General features: G+C 47.3%; 1 protein-coding gene across 1 annotated transcript in view; it reads right to left on the bottom strand.

Annotated features, from left to right (window-relative positions):
- LOC142775200 (sushi, von Willebrand factor type A, EGF and pentraxin domain-containing protein 1-like) overlaps positions 1-19,864 on the bottom strand; it is a 258,013-nt gene that overhangs the window by 41,009 nt on the left and 197,140 nt on the right. The window contains exon 8 of the mRNA XM_075876543.1: positions 7,587-7,787. Coding sequence (XP_075732658.1) covers positions 7,587-7,787 — 201 coding nt within the window. The remainder of the gene's footprint in view (positions 1-7,586; positions 7,788-19,864) is intronic.

The raw sequence follows: 19,864 nt of genomic DNA, 5'->3' as shown, positions 1-19,864 counted from the left end.
TGTCTCTCACATCCTCTACCTTTCGCAGTGCTCCTGTGGGGTGGACCAAGTGTAACCGGTGCGCTTTTCCATCCAGCGGCCGTGGCTTAACCCCTCCTAGACAGTTACACTTGCTTCACCACACAAGAGAGCTGCGAAAGGAAGAAGAGGGTGCTTATTCATCCAGCAGCTATGGTTAAGCGAAGTACTGCATCATGACACGACCGAGCGCTGACTGGGTGGACTTCAGCAGTCTCATGCAGGAAACTTCCACATACACCACAGGTGTTTCCCACGTACTGCTTCGAGTGTGACGTAACCTATTAAGAAGAGTGTTTTATTAAGTGCCGCAGTAAGACACGGACATCGAGGTGCAAACGTCGCGCCAGTGAATGCTTTGATTCAGCGAGAGACACGCCAGCGGGAAGCGGAACGCCTTCACGTGTTCACGGCTAAAGCTACCAACTCTGTCATTCACGTACCTGAAGCGCTATATGTGATAATGTATGCAAGAGCAGAGGCGCAGGTCACCTAGCTATTGGGAGCGCACATCTTCACTCTAAGCCGCAAAGGAGTGAAAAGGGAGCGCACATGAGTGTTTCTTTACTCAAATGACAACGCTTTGAATGAATTCATATCGAGTTCCAATGTTTATCTCGTCATTTATAACAACCAATACACATGTGGACTAAATATTTTTGTGCCTTTGTAATAAAAATAGATTTGTAAGTGGAAAAATTCAAAACCTGCAAAATTTAATTTTAATAATAGACGAAGACAAGTGTCCACATATGTGAACGCTGGGCAAACTAGTTACGCTTTGTCAATCATCTTTCTTCATTGTACATGTGAATTTCTCCTACCAGCAACTTTTTGAACGCATTATTATCATCATCACTACTCAGTACAACCACCATTACCATCATAAGTTCAACTCGTTTATCATCATCATCGTAACCATTCACGTTGCTGCTTGCTGACGGCTCTTTTAAGACTTTCATCATCATCGTTCAATCATCCACGCTGTAATCCTCATGTTCAACGCATTCATCAACACCATTATTTGTGCCATTTAAGGCCCCCTTGATTTCTCACAGCGTTACTTCAAGGGGGTCCTCATCATCTGTATCATCATTTCAAAACGCTTGTTACGTTAAAACTGACAGCTCTTATCATCAGCAGCAACATTATTCCAGAAAGCTTTGCTTGTTGTTGGCTATGCTTCAACGCGCTAATTATCGCTGCTCTCAAAATTGAAACATTCGCTTCCTCAAATCAACTCGAAAATTCTGGCATATATCTTTTACCTATATTAAACAATGTTTTGTGCCAAGTCACTTGTCGAAGAAGTGGGTCCTAATATCATTCGATATTGTATCAACTCCTTACACGAACTATATGCCTGGCCTTCACAGACATAGACGCCGCAGTGCCAACTCAAGTAGCAAAACTTAAAGTGCCAGTAAACAACCCCAATGTACAAAAATTGTTGTGAAGAGAAATATCCACACATTTACTTTGTGAACATACTTCCGCAAGAATTTTGCGAATACGTGCTATATTAAGGAAGTTACAGGGGCTAGAACATCACGTTCACCTGGTTTCAAATTTTCGCGTGGTCTCACCAACAAGGCGTGACCCGTCGTCGTGACTCCACCCACATCGGCAATGTGACAAGACGTCAGCGATTGACGTCATCGGTGAACTCGATCAGTCGCAACGCACTTCCGCTTGTTGTGATGCTTGGTTGTTTTCCGTTTACCCGGTGCCGATGCTTATACGCAGCCCAGTCACTCGATTGGCAGCCGACCATGGAATTTGCCCCACTGTGCTGTCTCGGCAGGGCCGCAACGATGGTGGTGGCTTCACGATGAACACGTTTTGCTATCGGCCACAAAAACGACAACCGATGTGACTGCTTATCGCTGTCATGAACCGTTGCGAGGGAAGCGGGTCGTTCGTACGCGGAACGTTAGGAAGCACTAGAATCATCGTGCGCATTGACGTGGGAGCGGGTTTGTCACGTGGTATTTTTTTGTATTTCACGGGCATTCGCAATTAGCAGAAAAACACTAATACTTTACAGATGTAAAGTTCAAAAATGTTTGATCGGACGCTTTGCAAACCGATATACAACTTTCTTATTGAATTTTTATCTATATTTGTTTCGTGAAACGTTCGGTAATTTAACACATATAATTAAACAATATTTGAGAACACAAAAAATAGTCTAACTTCAGGCAACGTTGAGCAACATGCAATTTGTCGCGTTGTAACTACGTGTACTGGTATATCTTTAAACTCTGGCTAAAGTATCGTGGGACATCCTGTATTTGCACGTAAACGTGGGAATGTCAGTCAGCACTCAAGTCTGCACCGCCAGTAGCCATGACAGTGAGTGTGGACCACTCGTTTTCTGCCTGTTGGCGTCACGTATCGCGTGATCTTAATACGAGCTGGCAGCTGACCCATAATCTCTCGAATACTACCTGAAAACATTAGGTCTGCGAGACCAGGACCCTCATCATGAATGAAGGAAAGAGACAATTTTAATGGATCGTGTTGTTCCCTTTGTTAGACATACTAATAATAAGAACAAACTTTTAATACATACATACATACATACATACATACCTACATACATACATACATACATACATACATACATACATACATACATACATACATACATACATACATACATACATACATACATACTGTTGTATATTGGTCTGTTTGGTTTCGGCCCCACCGCGGTGGTCTAATGGCTAAGGTACTCGGCTGCTGACCCGCAGGTCGCGGGTTCGATTCCCGGCTGCGGCGGCTGCATTTCCGATGGAGGCGGAAATGTTGTAGGCCCGTGTACTCAGATTTGGGTGCACGCTAAAGAACCCCTGATGGTCAAAATTTCCGGAGCCCTCCACTACGGCGTCTCTCATAATCAAATGGTGGTTTTGGGACGTTAAACCCCACAAATCAATTATCTGTTTGGTTTCGGTTCCACAATCACTGCCGCTGGTGGCGCCAGTGTTGTTTATGTATATAAGCATGCGCAAGTTGGAATAAAGGGGCTTTTGTTCCGATGGGCACTCAAGTTGTCTAGTCGTTCATTAACCGGCGGCACACGCCGCCACTACATTGGCGACGAGGATGCTCGTTTAGGAGGGGTGTGATTTTCGTCATTTTCGCCGACTGTTTCCCGCGCTATGAGTTTTTCCGGACTAGCACCACGACCCCCGTTCCTGCCCACGCCAGGCCGCCCTGCTATTGCCTGGCCGCAATGGATCCGCATCTCCGAGAATTTTCTGCTCGCATCTGGTGTTTCGGACTGTGCGCCGGACCGTCGCAAGGCTCTCCTAATCCACAGCCTAGGCGTAGAAGGTCAGCGCATATTTCACACACTACCGCTTCAGTCTTCGGCCAACGCAAAGTCCGGTGAGCCAACTACTGATACGCATTCGGAAGATGTCAAGAACAGTTCTCAGATACAGCATGAAGCGTCGTCGTACGATACCGCTGTCGCAGCGCTGCATGCGCACTTCACGACAACAACAAATGTTGTGGTCGAACGGCACCGGTTCGGTAGGCGCGTGCAGCAAGTTGGTGAAGCAATAAATGAGTACATTACTACGTTACGTGAGCTTTCTGCTACGTGCTCTTTTCCTTCTCTGGAAGATTCCTTGCATGACCAGTTTGTTGCGAGCATATTATCTCGGAACTTGCGCGAGCGGTTGCTGCTTGAAGGGTCTTCTCTTTCGTTCGCTCGAGCTGTACTAATAGCGACGCAGTTTGAGCAGGCAACCAATGATTGCAAATAATTTGCTGCTGCAGATGTCCAGAGCATAAATGCTCGCGAAAACACCCCTCTGCCCGCATCTTCTGCCAGTGACCCCTCGAAGCGGTCGCGCAGCCAACAGGGCCAGTGTTACCACTGCGGTTCACCTCGGCACAACACATCTTCATTCCGCTGCCCCGCCAAAGACAAGCGGTGTCATGGTTGCGGTATTATGGGTCATTTTCGCTCGGTCTGCAACAGAAACGCTGCTCCTGTTCGTGAACTAGACGACAAAAGTTCGATAACTGAAGAAGTATTGAGCATTCTTGCCGTGACGACATCCACTCGTCCCGCAATCTACGTATCGGTAGTAGTTGGTGAAACGAAGTTAACTTAACTCGTGGATTCAGGGTCATCAGTATCGATTTTGACGCATGACCTATTTAGGCAGCATTTTGAAGGTCAGCAGCTTTCCGCTGCTAGAATTAGGCTACTGGACTATTCGAAGAAACCCATTCCAGTGTGCGGTTGCTTATTTGCTGATGCCACGTACAATAACTGCACAACAAAGCTTTTTTTTATGTCGTTGAACAAGGCACCTCGCTTTTGGGTATTGGTGCAATTATGGCGCTCAGTCTGCAGATTGATGGGTCGTCACTACAGTGCTTTGAAACGACAGCGGTGCGTACTAGCGTTCGAATGGAGCACACCACAGTGAAGACAGGGGCGGAGGAGTCCATTCATCTTCCACCAGAATTAGTCGAAGAGTTTGGTGCTATTTTCGATCCAGGACTTGGCATCGCAAAGGGTTTTGTTCATCGCGTCAAAACACGGTCGACAGTTCAGCCAGTTGCTTCAAAACTCAGGCGCCTTCCACTCTCACTGCGGCCACGTGTCTCGGAAGAACTGCGCCGCTTGGAAAAAATGGACGTGATAGAGCGAATAGAGGCATCCGAGTGGGTGTCCCCCATTGTGGTGGTTGAAAAGAAAGATGGAGGTATCCGTTTTTGTGTATATCTTCGACAGGTAAACAAAGCCGTCGTAGCAGATAGTTTTCCCCTCCCTCATACAGAAGAGCTATTGCATAGTCTAGTGGGGGCAAGCCACTTTTCCAAGCTTGACCTTGCATCAGCGTACCATCAGGTCATGCTTCACCCCGAGGGCCGCGATTTAACGGCTTTTATAACACACGACGGCCTCTTTCGTTTCAAGCGCGTGTGTTCTGGGCTCGCGTCGGCACCATCTGCTTTTCAGAGTATGATGTCGAAAATTCTGCAGGGCTGCAGCAGCGTTCTTTTCTATATCGATGACATCATTGTGTTTGGGAAGGGCAGAGAGGAGCACATGGCGAATCTTACCGCAGTGCTTAGGTGCATAAAAGAGGCAGGACTCAAATTGAACACGAAATGCGTCATCGATACGCCGGAGCTTGCGTTCTTGGGCCACAGTATCACCGCAAGCGGTATTGTGCCGCTAAAGGAAAAGGTGGCTTCCATCCGAGACACTCCAGCGCCTACGGATCCAACCAGCCTTCGAGCATTTCTGGGATTTGTCGAATATTATTCTAGGTTTATTCCCAATTTCGCTGACATGGTTGAACCAATGCGTGTGCTACGAAGAAAGGGGCAGCGATTAGTTTGGTCTGAAGAGATAGACGCTAGTTTCAGAAAGACCCAAGACGCGCTGGCATCTAGCACTATACTGAGAATGTTCGATAAATCTCTTCCAGTCTTAGTGTCGACGTACGCATCAGAGTGTGGAGTTGGAGCGGTCCTACAGCAGGTGGACGGACATAAACTGCACACTGTCGCTTTCGCGTCTCGAGTCCTTTCGCCAGCTGAGAGGAAATATTCGGTAGGAGAACGGGAAGCGTTGGCCTGTGTTTGGGCGTGCGATCGGTGGCACGTGTACTTGTGGGGACGCCACTTTAATCGCTGCAGCACATGAGTCGCATCCCGGAGTGGTGCGAACAAAAGCGCGGCTGCGAGAAAAGTATTGGTGGCCGGGCATGAACCGCCAAGTCGAGCTAGCTATCCAGATGTGTAGAATATGCCAGGAAGCAGACAAAAGCGTCAAGGTGCGAGCTACACCCTTGCAACCGGTCCCCTTTCCAGAACAGCCGTGGCTCAAACTCGGCATGGATATTGTAGGCCCATTTGAGAGGGTGCCCTACGATTGCAGATATGCAATCATGCTTGTAGATTATTATTCCAAATGGCCCGAAGTGCATTTCTGTAGCGAGACGACAACCAGCACAGTAATACGCTTCTTAGTCGCTGTGTTCGCACGCGAAGGCTACCCAGAAGAGGTTATTTGCGGTAATGGTCCACAGTTTGCATCTCGGGAGTTGGAGGTATTTCTTCAAGATCGCGGCATCCAGGTCAAACATTCGTCCGTATGCTATCCACAAGCAAACGGTCAAGTGGAGTGCTTTAACAGAGTAACAAAAAGCTTCATTGAAGTGGCGGTTCTTGAGCAGCGATTTTTGCGCCAGGTGGTAATAGAGTATCTGGGTGTTTACCAATGCACACCGCATGCTACAACGGCAAGGGCTGCAGCTCTTCTGCTGCACGGGCGGCTGCCAAGAACTCGGTTGGATGTCGTCGGGCATCCGTCGGTAACCTTCTTTGATGACCCTAACTTGGAACTCCGGCGCTACGTGAGCGGGTAAAGCAAAAGCAACAGAGCAGCAAACGATACACGGACGCTCGGAGGGCTGCAAAAGAAACCAGAGTTAACGTTGGTGACTTCGTCCGAGTGAAGAAACCCAAACTAGATTTAAAGGCGACCTGGAATTCAGCCATCCAAGAGAAGTGATCAGCAGGAAGGGACCACCTTCTTTTCACCTGGCTGACGGCAAAACGTGGAATGAATCCAAGTTCTCAAAGGTGCCACGAGCCTCTACCGCCCTTTATACGTGGGGAGGAAACGGTACAGCTAGGGGGGGGGGGGGAGGATCGCTGCCTACATGCGGGGGCCCCACCCCAGAGATAACTACCAGGACTTCTTCTGCTGCTCCTTCGGCTGCGCAAGCACCCACGTCTTCTGCGTACGCTGCGCAGGCACCTACGTCTGCTGAGTACGCTGCACAGTCACCTACGTCTGCTGAGTACGCTGCACAGGCACCTACGTCTGCTGAGTACGCTGCACAGGCACCTACGTCTCCTTTGGCTGCGCAGGCACCCACGTCTCCTCTGGCTGCGCAGGCACCTACGTCTCCTCTGGCTGCGCAGGCGCATGGGTCGCCTGCTGCGACGCAGTCAGCCAAGTCTCCAGGAGCAGTCGCACAACAACGCAGGGTGCAACCACCAAGAAAGAGACTACCACCACAGCGTTATGGCTACTAGGTGTAGCAAGAGAAGTTGTGCTAAAGTGAATGAAACGGACGTATCCAGTGCGGTGGATTCCTTTTGTAAACTGTGTGATTTTGTAGTACTAAATAGTTACGTTCATTGTACAGGTTGCATTTTTGTATAGTGTTTTTTGCATATGTTCTAACACACTAAACTACTAAATCACTAATCCATATGGCTGTTTTTAAGGAAGGGAATGCGTTTTATTTTGGTCTGTTTGGTTTAGGTTTCACGAGCACTGCTGCTGGTGGCGCCAGTGTTCTTTATGTATATAAGCATGCGCAAGTAGGAATAAAGGGGCTTTTGTTCCGATGGGCACTCAAGTTGTCTAGTCGTTCATTAACCGGCGGCACACGCCGCCACTACACATACATACATACATACATACATACATACATACATACATACATACATACGTGTATACATACATACATATGTGCACACGTGAGCAAGTTGGACTAGCATGTACATTAGCGCACCTGGCAAACACTCTGGGAGCAGGCCGGGCGTCCACTCCCCCTGCCAGCAGCGCAGCTCCGGCTGTCCCTGAACTTGGAAGCCTCCGGCGCACACCAACTCCACCAGAGTGCCGTGGCCGATCAGCTCCGCCGGATCCAGAGGCCGCTCCGTCGTCAGCTCCCGGAACGAGCCATTTGGCACCTCGGGCAAACTGCACGTGGCTGCAAACGGCGGGGTGACGATCATGCCCATGGACCTCTGTTCGTCGCTTGTGCTAGTTTGATAGCTATAATAAATGCACTTTAGTTCTTTTTCTCGGGATGTCGAACTGAACTCGAACCGAAAAGCGTACCAGAACAATAATATTAACAGGAACAAAACACGAATCGATATTCTCGGATTGTGACTGAGCTGGAACCGAATTGTAGTCAACAAAAGAAAAAAACACAGATACTGCTTCAGCCGACAATGGTTCAACCATATGCGACGAGACCGAAAGAACAACCGATCTGATTCTTCGTCAGCGACTCCCACAAGCCGATAGTGACGGCTCATGGGCAGTGATGTATACGTAGTGGCGATAGGCGACAGTTGTGCGCTTGAAGCTATACGGACATCTGCACCTCAATGCTTCCACTTCGTTGGTGTTGTGCAGCACATACCTTGTTTCAAGGGCATCAGTCGAATCTCACTTTTCAACTTGGCCGTTAGGTCATTTCACCATTATTATTAGCGAAACTACAAAATGAGTACACCAGCATATATGGTGGTAAGAAAAAACTTGGACCATCTTTTTAAAAGAAACGCTGATGGGATGCGAAACAGCAGAGTTGAGCGCAGGTGGTGTGACGTGTGGAACGGCGCTAACGCGGGTGCTGCGGTGATCGCTGGAAGATGTGTTTTAAATGATGACTGCCTTGTAGGTGACCCGGACAGACATGTTTCAACGTATACGTTAGGCGCGCGCCAGGTTTCATAAGTGACTTTTGAAAGGGTAGAAGGAACAAAGAAGCACATTTCCGTTACTGCCTTAAAGGAGGGCTCCTCCACAGTTCTGCCCAGGGGAGGGGGGTAAGGAGGGCTTAAAAAGGATAGGGAGGAATTAAATGTATAGAGATAGAGAGAGGAGCAGGAAGAGAGAGAGGCGCATGGACAGTCACATACAGAAGTGAGGAAAAGATAGAAAAGATGGACATGGTCGCAGAAGTCCGAGGACGGGGTACCATTCAGCGAGAGCTGTTGTCAGCGTCAGGAGATGGCGTAGGGCGAGTCAGTCGGCCAGAGCTGCGCTGTCGTCGGAGATCGGGGGGGGGGGGGGGGGGGCTCAAGCGGTCAGCATGAAATACAGCGAGCGAGTTTTATTGCGCGTGAATTGACGAGTCGGTGGTGTAGCGAGTGGTGGTCACGGCAAGTTTTGCGTCCGAACGGATGAGCAGAGAGCCGCAGTACTCTAGTACACTCTAGCGGCGGGCGCCACTGCGAGCACGCAGCAGGCGAGATAGGGTGACGTCAGCGCGCAGCAGCGGCGTGATTTACTTGGCGCCGCGCCAACACCTGCGGCGCACGGCGCTTTCGTATGGAAGGACAGCATTACAAAGGTGAGTCAATGAGCTGCTTCGCATCTAATAAAATACGATGCACCCGAAAAGGAAAAAAATAACAATGCCAACGAGTTCAGTAGCGCGGCTTGTTGTAACCTTAACACTACTGACTTCTTTTGAGTGCACGATTACAATGTGTGGTAAACGCACGGAAAATCTGTTTAGGTTGCTTACCATATTTGTTGTATTTATTTATTTATTACAATACCCCCAGCGCCTTTCGGTGTTACAGTAAGGGGGTAAATACTAGCATAGCCATAACAAAATCAGGTACTTTGCACAGATACAGCGGTAAGTAGACATTTACACAAAAAAGCAACGACATCAAAAGTATTTAGTACAAAACACAAAAGCAAATACACCACAGGGGATAGCTAGGACTATTGACGCTACGTATTCTGCACAGAGGAAGCAAATACATGAGGGGATATAATGGTGGCTATATCTTCAGGCAGCTTATTCCACTGACGAATTGTTCGAGGAAAAAAAGCCATCCTAAAGTAGTTCGTCTTACATCTTATCTCCTTGATTTTAAAGGCATAATCAAGGCGGGGTGATACGTAATTAAGAATATGCAATCAATTATCCCGATTAAACCTAGTGTTACAATGAAATAGACTATGTTAAAAAATTTTATCCGTAAGTATTGCCTACGTGGCTGCACTTGATAAGCTGAAGTGCCCGTGTGCTCAGATTTGGGTGCACGTTAAAGAACCCCAGGTGGTCTAAATTTCCGGAGCCCTCCACTACGGCGTCTCTCATAATCATATGGTGGTTTTGGGACGTTAAACCCCACATATCAATCAATTGATAAGCTGAAGTGGCGGGAATAATTGGCATGAACAAACCTCCCAGCTAAATTTTGTATTCTTCAAATCCTTTCCATGTCCTCCTGCTGCCAAGGATCCCAGACGCAACAGGCGTGTTCAAGTATTGGTCTAATGGTTTTATACAAGAGCTTTTAGTTGTTATTTATCTTTTTGTTATTTATATGGTGTGGAAACCACGTGCACCGGCTATCTCTAAATAGGAGAACGTTCTGCGCAGTGGCTGTGCGCGTGACCCACCTGTGAGGATTAAACAGGGCAGCCCGCGCACTGCTTGGGGACTGATCCCTTACTTTTCCGAAGGAAGGGCGTGGCCAACTGCTATGGCTGGCAGCTGCTGTCCCAGATCGCCGACTTCAGTGCCTTGCTAGCGCAAATGGGGTGCTGCGCTGGCTCTCCCGTATGGGCCATTGCGTGAATGAATTGTTTTGCTTTGAGGCTTTATTCTTTGACTGCGGATGGGCATAGGCCAGCAATCCCTCATGACTCGACTCACTCGGGCTCACTCGGACTCAGATAGAGACGTGAGTCTGAGTTAATCCGGGTGAATAAAATTTTCATGAGTGTTAATCTGAGTGAGTCGGTTCGGGAAAATTTTGGCGAGTCTTAGTACAGCGAAAAACAGCAAATGCAAGGAATCAGCGTTAGCGTTAATGTTAGCATTGTGTGCTCCAAACTGAGCATGTGCAGAACGTTAACCTATACCCCGAACTAACGCAAGAGTCCGTGCGTTAGCGTTTAACGCACGCAAGAGATCCTGTACGTAGGGCAAGATGGCGGTGCCTGCAGAAACGGGAGTTTTTCACTTGTAATCTTCATAGTCGTTACCCTGTATTGTTAAATCTCTTCATTCCCAAATACTGGGTACATTTGTTTCATATTTGAGCAATGAGGCTACACCAGCTGTATACCGCCGACGAGAGAGGTACGTTTTCGAGATAAACAGTCGATATGGGTTGCAGAAGGCTTAATAAACCTGTCTATACATGGTTCCCTCATATTCTTGGTAGCCACGCAGAGATGGCGACGTTGTACTCATGCGCTTGTTTTCCGAGGTATGGCAAATGCGGCCGCAAGTCAAGCTGAGCCAGGTAATAGGGGTCTTGCGGAATATACTCTATTACGGCATATGCACAAAAAAACGATACGTTCTGGGTCATCAGATGGAACACTGAACCAAACGTGGCACGGAGACGCAGCAACGGTGACTTCGAGCCAACATGATTCAGTGGCACACTTGAGGTTTCATCAGGGCAGTTTTGATAACTAAATGGTGCCGTAGGTGCTTGCATTTGCATTAGTGGGAATGTCTTTCACTGTACTAAAAGCGCACCAGTTGGCATGCCCCACGTTCTGTTTTAGCGTTAGCGCTGAATGGCACGCTAAAGCTAACTTAAGCGTCTTCCAATACTCTTTTCTTGCATATTTCGCGAGTCGAACTGATTGAGTGCCACTTAATTTGTCGACGAGTGAGTCTATCTACTCACCTTCAGAATTACGATCTTGTTTGTATTCACTTCTATAATAACGTGTACTGATATGTATTCCAAGTAGTGTCGTTTATACACCCCGTCAATATTTATTGATGGAAGGCGTGAGTTACGTAGGAGGGAGCTTTGAAATTGATCCCGCCAACGCTTCCGGAGAAGTTCTTGATCAATGTATTTTATGCTGTCATCTCTGTCAAGAAAAATCACCTCACGAGTTTGCCAGCACTCATAACTTGTATTTGAAAGCACTATACCAAAAGGCGCCAAAAAGAGCACCAATTAGGTGAAACATTCGTTTTAAAGAGCACTGACACCATGGTAGCAAAAGCTAAATTTAGGCTAATGGACTCATGAGTCTATTTACTTTGACTCACTCAGGCTCAGATAGAGCCGTAAGTCTGAGCCAGAGTAAGTTCTCGTGAAGAAAATTTGAGTGAGCGTGAGTCCGAGCGAGTCCAGCTTGGGAAAATGTCGGTGAGTCCAAGTGAGCCTACAGCGCAAGGTATATCAAGTGTGTGAGTCTGAGGGAGCTCCACAAGTCTTGCCGACATATGAGGACAAGACGCAGCACGCCCAGTATCAACAGTTGGCACCCGACGGAGTTTTCGCTCCCACTCGTGGGAATCGCACCGCAGACGTGCACCGAATGCTTCGGAAAAAGACAAATCAGCTCGGGCCATTCGAGTCACCCCATATTCGGGCCGAACAGGGGGTACCAAAAACGAGGAAACCGCAAGTGGACATGGAGGAGCCCTAATGGCGAAAATAAGAACGAAATAGACTTTACAATGAGTGCACAACCAGGCATCGTGCAGGATGTGGAAGTGGTTGGCAAGGTACGATGCAGTGACCATAGAATGGTACGGTCTCGAATTCGCCTAGACTTGAGAAAGGAACGGCAGAAACTGATACGAAAGAAGCCAATCAATGAGGTAGCACTGAGAGGGAAAGTACAGGAATTCAGAGTCTTGCTTCAGAACAGGTACTCGGCTTTTAATGAGGAAACCAACCTTAGCATAGATACAATGAATGAGAATCTGACGAGTATTATTACGGAGTGTGCAGTGGAAGTTGGAGGCAGAGTAGTTAGACAGGACACTGGCAAGCTTACCCAGGAAACAAAGAATCTCATTAAGAAGTGTCAAATCATGAAAGTATCAAGTGCAACAGACAAAATAGAACTGGCAGAGCTATCGAAGTTGATTAATAGGCGTATGGCATCCGATGTGAGAAGGTATAACATGGAGAGAATTGAACACACTCTGAAAAACGGAGGAAGCGTCAAAGCAGTGAAGAGGAAATTTGGAATAGGCAAAAATTGGATGTATGCACTAAGGGACAAAGAAGGCAATATAGAGAGGATAGTTAAAATAGCGGAGGAGTTTTACAAAGATCTGTATAGTAGCCGGTACAACCACGACTTTAATACTAAAATAACTAGCAGTAACCCAGAAGACACCCCACCAGTAATGATAGAAGAAGGCATAAAAGCTTTGGAGAGCATGCAAAGAGGCAAGGCTGCTGGTGAGAATCAGGTAACATCAGATCTGCTGAAAGATGGAGAACAGATTGTCTTAGAAAAACTAGCCACCCTGTTTACGAGGTGTCTCCTGACGGGAAGAGTACCAGAGTCTTGGAAAAACGCTAACATCACCCTAATACATAAGAAAGGAGATGGCATCGACTTGAAGAATTACACGCCAATTAGCTTGATCTCTGTAGTATACAAGCTATTTACAAAGGTAATTGCTAACAGAGTAAAAAACATTAGAATTGAATCAACCAAAGGAACAAGCAGGATTTCGAACAGGCTACTGAACAATCGACCACATTCATACTATCAATCAGGTAATAGAGAAATGCTTAGAATATAACCAACCACTATACATAGCCTTCATAGATTACGAGAAGGCGTTTGATTCAGTAGAAATATCAGCCGTCATGCAGACACTGCGGAATCAGGGCGTCGATGAAGTATATATAAACATCCGGGAAGAAATCTACAGGGGATCAACTGCTACCATAGTGCTTCATAAAGAAAGCAACAGAATACCAATCAAGAAGGGTGTAAGGTAGGGGGACACAATCTCCCCAATGCTATTTACCGCGTGCTTACACGAGGTTTTCAGATGCCTAGAATGGGAACAGTTAGGAATAAGAGTTAATGGAGAGTACCTTAGTAACCTGCGCTTCGCCGATGACTTTGCATTGCTGAGTAACTCAGGGGACAAATTGCAACTCATGATTATGGAGTTAGACAAGGAGAGCAGAAAAGTGGGTCTTGAAATGAATCTGCAGAAAACGAAAGTAATGTACAACAACCTCAGAAAAGAGCAGCGCTTCGAGATAGGTAATAGTGCACTTCAAGTTGTAAAAGACTATGTCTACTTAGGGTAGGTAATAACCGCGGAGCGGAACCACGACATTGAAGTAACTAGAAGAATAAGAATGGGGTGGAGCACATTTGGCGAGCACTCAAATTTTGACAGGTAGATTGCCACTATCCCACAAGAGGAAGGTATATAACAGCTGTATCTTGCCGGTACTTAGCTACGGAGCAGAAACCTGGAGGCTTACAAAGAGGGTTCAGCTTATTTTGAGGACGACGCAGCGAGCAATGGAAAGAAAAATGGTAGGTGTAACCTTAAGAGACAAGAAAAGAGCAGAGTGGATTAGGGAACAAATGGGGGTTAAGGATATCATAGCTGAAATCAAGAAGAAGAAATGGACATGGGCCGGGCATGTAGCGCGTAGACAGGATAACCGCTGGTCGTTAAGGGTAACTAACTGGATTCCCAGAGAAGGCGAGCGGGTTAGGGGGAGACAGAAGGTTAGGTGGGCAGATGAGATTAAAAAGTTTGCGGGTATAAATTGGCAGCAGGACGCACAGGACCGGGTTAACTGGTGGAACATGGGAGAGGCCTTTGTCCTGCAGTGGACGTAGTCAGGCTGATGATGATGATGATTATGATGATGATATTCGGGCCGTTTCTTTAGAGGTGCTGATTCCAAACCTTAGAGCATCCTGCATAGAAGGCCCGAAGAGTACAATATGCCATATCAACCGAAAGCACTTCCATTCCACTGCCCAGGTAATATCTTCTGTTGAGGCCTCATTGACTTTGTGCGCACCGTAGTGTCCCCTATGCGACCTGACAAGCTTATAGACACAATAACGGCTGTCTCCTCTTGCGTTTTGGACCACTTCGGTTACGAGCAAGAGCGCCAAAGGACCCTATGCAATCCAATATCAGGTGTATGCTTTCGCTCGGAGGCAGTGTCCGCAGAAGAACATGAAAGTCTAGAGCGCTCGCTCCTTACTTGAACCAATCAAAAGCATAGCCCCGTTATTCACAAGTCCTGTGCGAGCCGAGTATGACAGGTACTTCTGCCATAGGTGCTCCAGGAGTTCCTCCGCTGGATGGCGTCATTTCACAGATTGACTAATGTACAGTGCATATAGGCGAGATAGTCGTGTGCTCATGTGGTCATGTAAGGCGAAAATGCTCTGCCTGCTGCGGCACAAAACCGCTTCGGCTGGCGACACTGGCAGTAAGTCATAATTAACAGCCATCAATGCCGGAAGCGTGCCATACTATCGTGTACCTGCAATCGAAGACCACCATGCTGGTGTGTCGGTCATCGTTTCCTCTGTTTGCCGCAGAGCGCAGGTTCAGTCACCAGAAAAAAAAACGATGCAAGTTAGAGAGGAGAAATAAACCGGCTCTTCTTGATACTTGCCTTCATTAACCGGTGATTCGTTGCTGGGACATTCTAAAACTAAAATGACTGGGCTTCGTAACGCAAAGATTCGATTGCGAATGACATAAAGCCGTGCATCATAAGCTGAACGCCGTGTTCAGTAAGGAATGTGGAAGAACAAAACGTCAGAGGCTCCTTTCGCTGCCGGATGTGTCAGTACTCATGCTTCTTGGCCGATATTTTCTAGTTAAGGTTTGTTTCGTGCTGTGCTGTTTTGCAAAAGGCTACCGCATTGTAGTGTAAACTAAAGCAACACCTTTTGCGGAGGATGCGGAACCTGAACCTGTACAAGGAAGCGTACGAGGAAAGCCGTGTTGACAGAATTATTAGGGATGTTCGCGGAAGATCGCGGAAAGACTGACGTGCTAGTCCAGTGTCAACAGTGGTGATGTCCGCTTTTTGCATTACAACCCCAGACCACACAGCCCGCACAAGCGAGTCTTTTTCGACAAATCGGATGACCTCTAAATGAGATGACCGCCACCGGAGCAGTGTGGTTCTCGGAAAGTTCATGGGCCTTCCCTGCAGTCCTGGTCCCAAGAGACATTACGGCACGTTTCTGCGTGGACCATTGCAAACTGAACCCCGTTACGGTGAGAGATTCGTATTCGTTGCCGAAAATATCAAGCGTAATTTATGCGTTGGGCAGCGGGAATTTCTTTACCATTATTGACAGTTTTTCTGGAAATCTTATAATTGCAGCTCTTGCACTCCCCTAAACGGCCTTCAGATGCTTTTGAGAGTTCTTTCGTGTTTGTATACCCTTTGGTAGTTATAAAAGGCCGGGCATATATTAGCCCATGATGCATATTTTCTTTGGTGATGCAAAGTTTCATTATGCTGCATCTTATCTCAACCATGTGATGGTGTCTTCACGCGCATTTGAAGAACATCTTGAACCCCTGCATATTGTGCTACAGTGTATGTCACTCGCATGCAAAACTGTTAATTAAAAAACTACAGCTCTCTACTAGCAAAATAAACCTTCCGGAGTGTGTTTTCGATGAAGGTGTTTTCAAACTAAACCTGTATGAACTGCGTCAAAGCAATGGCAGAGTACACAACAGTAACGCAACCTTTACACCTGCAACGTTCCTTTTGGACTTCTTGCTTTTTGCCGTCAGTTCATTTATGATGCGCAAACATACTTAGACCGCTATCTCTTTTACTCGACGGGCACGAAAGAGCACTGGAGAAAAGAGCAACACACGTTTCACACTCTTTTGCTTGTGATTACCCAAAACTTCTGGCTTTATCTGCCACCTGTAAAAGATATGCTTTCTGTTGCAGACCAACGGTAATTATTAGCGCGACAAAGACGAAGACATTTCAACGCAGACGTGGTTTCTTTCGCTCCGTTAGAAATTGCTCGCCACCAACGAAAATCTGGACCGTATCTATAGGAAGCTTATCGGAAGCGTATGAGGACCAGAGGACTTCCGCGAGGACATTCCTTTGCCCTGTCCTGCTGATCTTGCGTGACTAGTCGACTTTGAATCTGCAAAGAAGTTGTTTAGGCCTAGTGTGGCTCAGCGGCCATACTCACCTGAAGAAGAAGACGCGCTGGTGGCAGATGTGAGCGTTTCATCTAAGCCATCTACTGGACTATCGTGCCTGACCACATCCGTGTCAACTATGCAGCAGCTACGTGCAGCTGACAGACGATTCAAGGTGCAACGATTAAGGACTGCACACTTCGAGATGAGAGTACGAACCAACGAGAGGTCGTGCTGGTGGACAGTGGGGACCCCATGGACGTGCAGTTTTCTGGCAGTCCCGTGATTCTAGCAAAGTGAGGTCCTCCTGTCATTGTGCATCAACAAGATGCCATCGCATCGGAGCAACCACTGAAAAAGGTAAGGGCCACCCCTGATAATGCCTACGCTCTCCACTTCTCAGTCTTACCCAACGCCCGCCCCTTCCCAATCTTATAGAGTTCACATCTCATGCTAGGACATAATTTCAGTGCCCAACAAAAATGTTCAAAGGGTCATTGACCATGCCCTTGAAACAAAGGAATACAAAGAGTTCGCAGCATACAGATCGACCAACACGATTACTGTGGACTTTGCATCTCTCAACGATGAGAAGAAACTATGCTTTTCAACATATATATCGCTGTCAGAAGATCGAGAGCTGCCTGTGGAGTGCTGCTTTGCAGCGGGCCATAACATACAAAAGTGGGTTGTCTATGGCAACACACGTTGTCAAAAGTCTATGGCATTGACCCTCAAGACTCTTTTGAGATAATATGTCGCGAATTGTACTCCCCGAAGCCCAGGGTTCTTGCCGCCAGATTCATGGGCAAAAGACGTACTTGCTTAGTAACGGTGCAGAGCCCCCAATGTATTCCGGACAAATTTTACTACTATGGGTGTTTGTTGCGCCCTAAACACTGCCTTCCTCGGGCAATTTTCTGTTACCGTTGCTTTCAACGGGAACACATGCAGCAATTTTGCCCACAGCGTACTATTGATCCAGAAAGGCTCACTCCTGAGGGCCAACCAAGATATTGAGGTGGCCTATGTAAATCCGATGAGCACGACATGACAAGCATAAACTGTCCGATAAAACAGAAAGGCACAGAGAGATTACGAAAGGCTACACCGAAAAAATAGAGTAAGAACTAAGCATCGCCTCGAAGTTCTTACTGAAGAGCCAGAGGAACTCACGGCAGAAGACACACAAGGCTTCAAGACACAGCTGTACTCTTCTGTGGTTAAACAAAGCAGACAGACCCAGAAAATGAAACCAAAGTTAGCTGCACCACTGCTTTAATCGAATGATGGCCATGATGATATTGACGCTCGGATAGAAGCTCTGGCCAAAGAAATTGAGAGGCTACGCGAACGTGAAGAACTGGTCATTCTGAGGCGCCAGAATCAGGACCCACACGCAACGACTCACTGAGTGCGTATTCCCCAGTTACGCCTGCCGCTCACACGACACAACGGGTCAACCAACCTGTTTGGACAGCAGTTTTGGATCAGCTTGTTCAACTGACGGCACTCATACAAGATTGCTTGATTCATGGCTAACTCTCTACAGCAGCTGCCACGTGACAGAATTCTTCAGTAAAAATGTCTAGGCTTATGCTCCAAGTTTGGAAAAAGTAAAACCAAGCTTGAATACAACAACCTAGATGTATGGAGACTACTTATTCAAGAGCATAATAGGCTGTGCTCTCCGTACAATTTTAATGGGTATCATAACCCGTCTATTACTGATAGGCATGTGTCACGGACGGCCATTTTTGGCGACCCCGCGTCACGGCAATTAACGGGCGCCGTACTCCACCCCTGACCGTGGGAACGGCGGGCGCATGAAAGAGAGCCGAGAAGTGCAGAATGGGGTGCTCTTCCTCGAACGTCGCCGCCGACGTTTGATCCTTTGTAACTGCGGTGGCGTCTGCAGCGTCGTGGAAGGCCGCGATGTACCCCGAACAAGGATTAGACTACGAGACGCACCAGCTGAGAGCCAAACAGTCTGACCGTTCCCACGGGAAAACCGTGGGAAATCCTCTGGTGGCCAAGTCGTATGACAGCACCCCAACAGCTTGTCACTCTCGCTAGTTGAGGGCCCTCTCCTAATTAAAAAGGGGTGGGGTCAATATATTTTTTGGGTGGAGTTTCCATTAATGAAACGCGCATGATTGGACCCATGTAGAGGTCTCTTGTCCCCAAGGAAGAGAGCGAGGGGACACGAGGGGGATTTAGGCGTAGGATTTTGCCCTGCTAGGCAGACTAGTCGCTGACCAGCATGGTTTAGAAACAGATCAACAAGTATCTCTTCTAGAAGTATTTAGTGTGGCTCTGTATCGGCTTGCCACCTAAACTTAGCCGTTCGTCTAGTTGTGACGCGATATTAACGTCTGCAACGTAGACATCGAGACTTCGCCTCGAGTTAGCTCAACCTGCCCGAAGTCACCTGCGAGCACTAGACTCCCGGAGCCACCAGCGTTGCAACACCGCCGACATCGCAGTCGTGCCAGAACTCTCTTCGACTTCTCGCATGCGATCGTCGGGGACGCAACGCTGCCGGTCATCACACGTATGCCTTCACCTGTTTATATCTTCGAGCTTTCTCCTCCGTAGTTCTATTGTTGTTAGTTTGTGTAGTTTGTAATAGTTCTCTCTCGTAAGCTGATTTATTGTTTTTTAAATGTATTTTTTGTTGTATCAAGTGTTGATGTATTTTGTTAGTTGTATTGAAGTGTTGTACTAGATCCCGTGTGCTGCAATATCACTAGAGTAAAGTTGTTTTGTTTTCTCACGTCTCTGATCCCTTCACTGTCCCTGCTTGCGTACGGAACGAACTAACCTGCTGTCATTCCCGTCGCCGACTTCGCGCTGGTGACGCTAGAGTGGCATCTTGTAACAGCATGCTAAGACTATGGGTTGAACTCCGGGAAAAGCCGCAGTGTATGTGCCATCGCGTATTTTGTTTGTTCTTTGTTGTATATTCAAAAATAGGTACATTTTTTATGAATACATTTTTCGCATGTCGAATGAACAATCGGAGGTCTGAAAGTAAAAACTGTCAGGGGGACCTCCTAAAAAAAGTAAAAAAAGGATTAGTTTTTTACTCAGCAGACAGCGACGAAATCACAGCAATATTT

Source organism: Rhipicephalus microplus, chromosome X (genome assembly GCF_043290135.1).
Source record: "Rhipicephalus microplus isolate Deutch F79 chromosome X, USDA_Rmic, whole genome shotgun sequence".
Classification (NCBI taxonomy): domain Eukaryota; kingdom Metazoa; phylum Arthropoda; class Arachnida; order Ixodida; family Ixodidae; genus Rhipicephalus; species Rhipicephalus microplus.
Note: the sequence above shows the minus strand (reverse complement) of the source record. Positions and strands in the feature narration are given on the sequence as shown.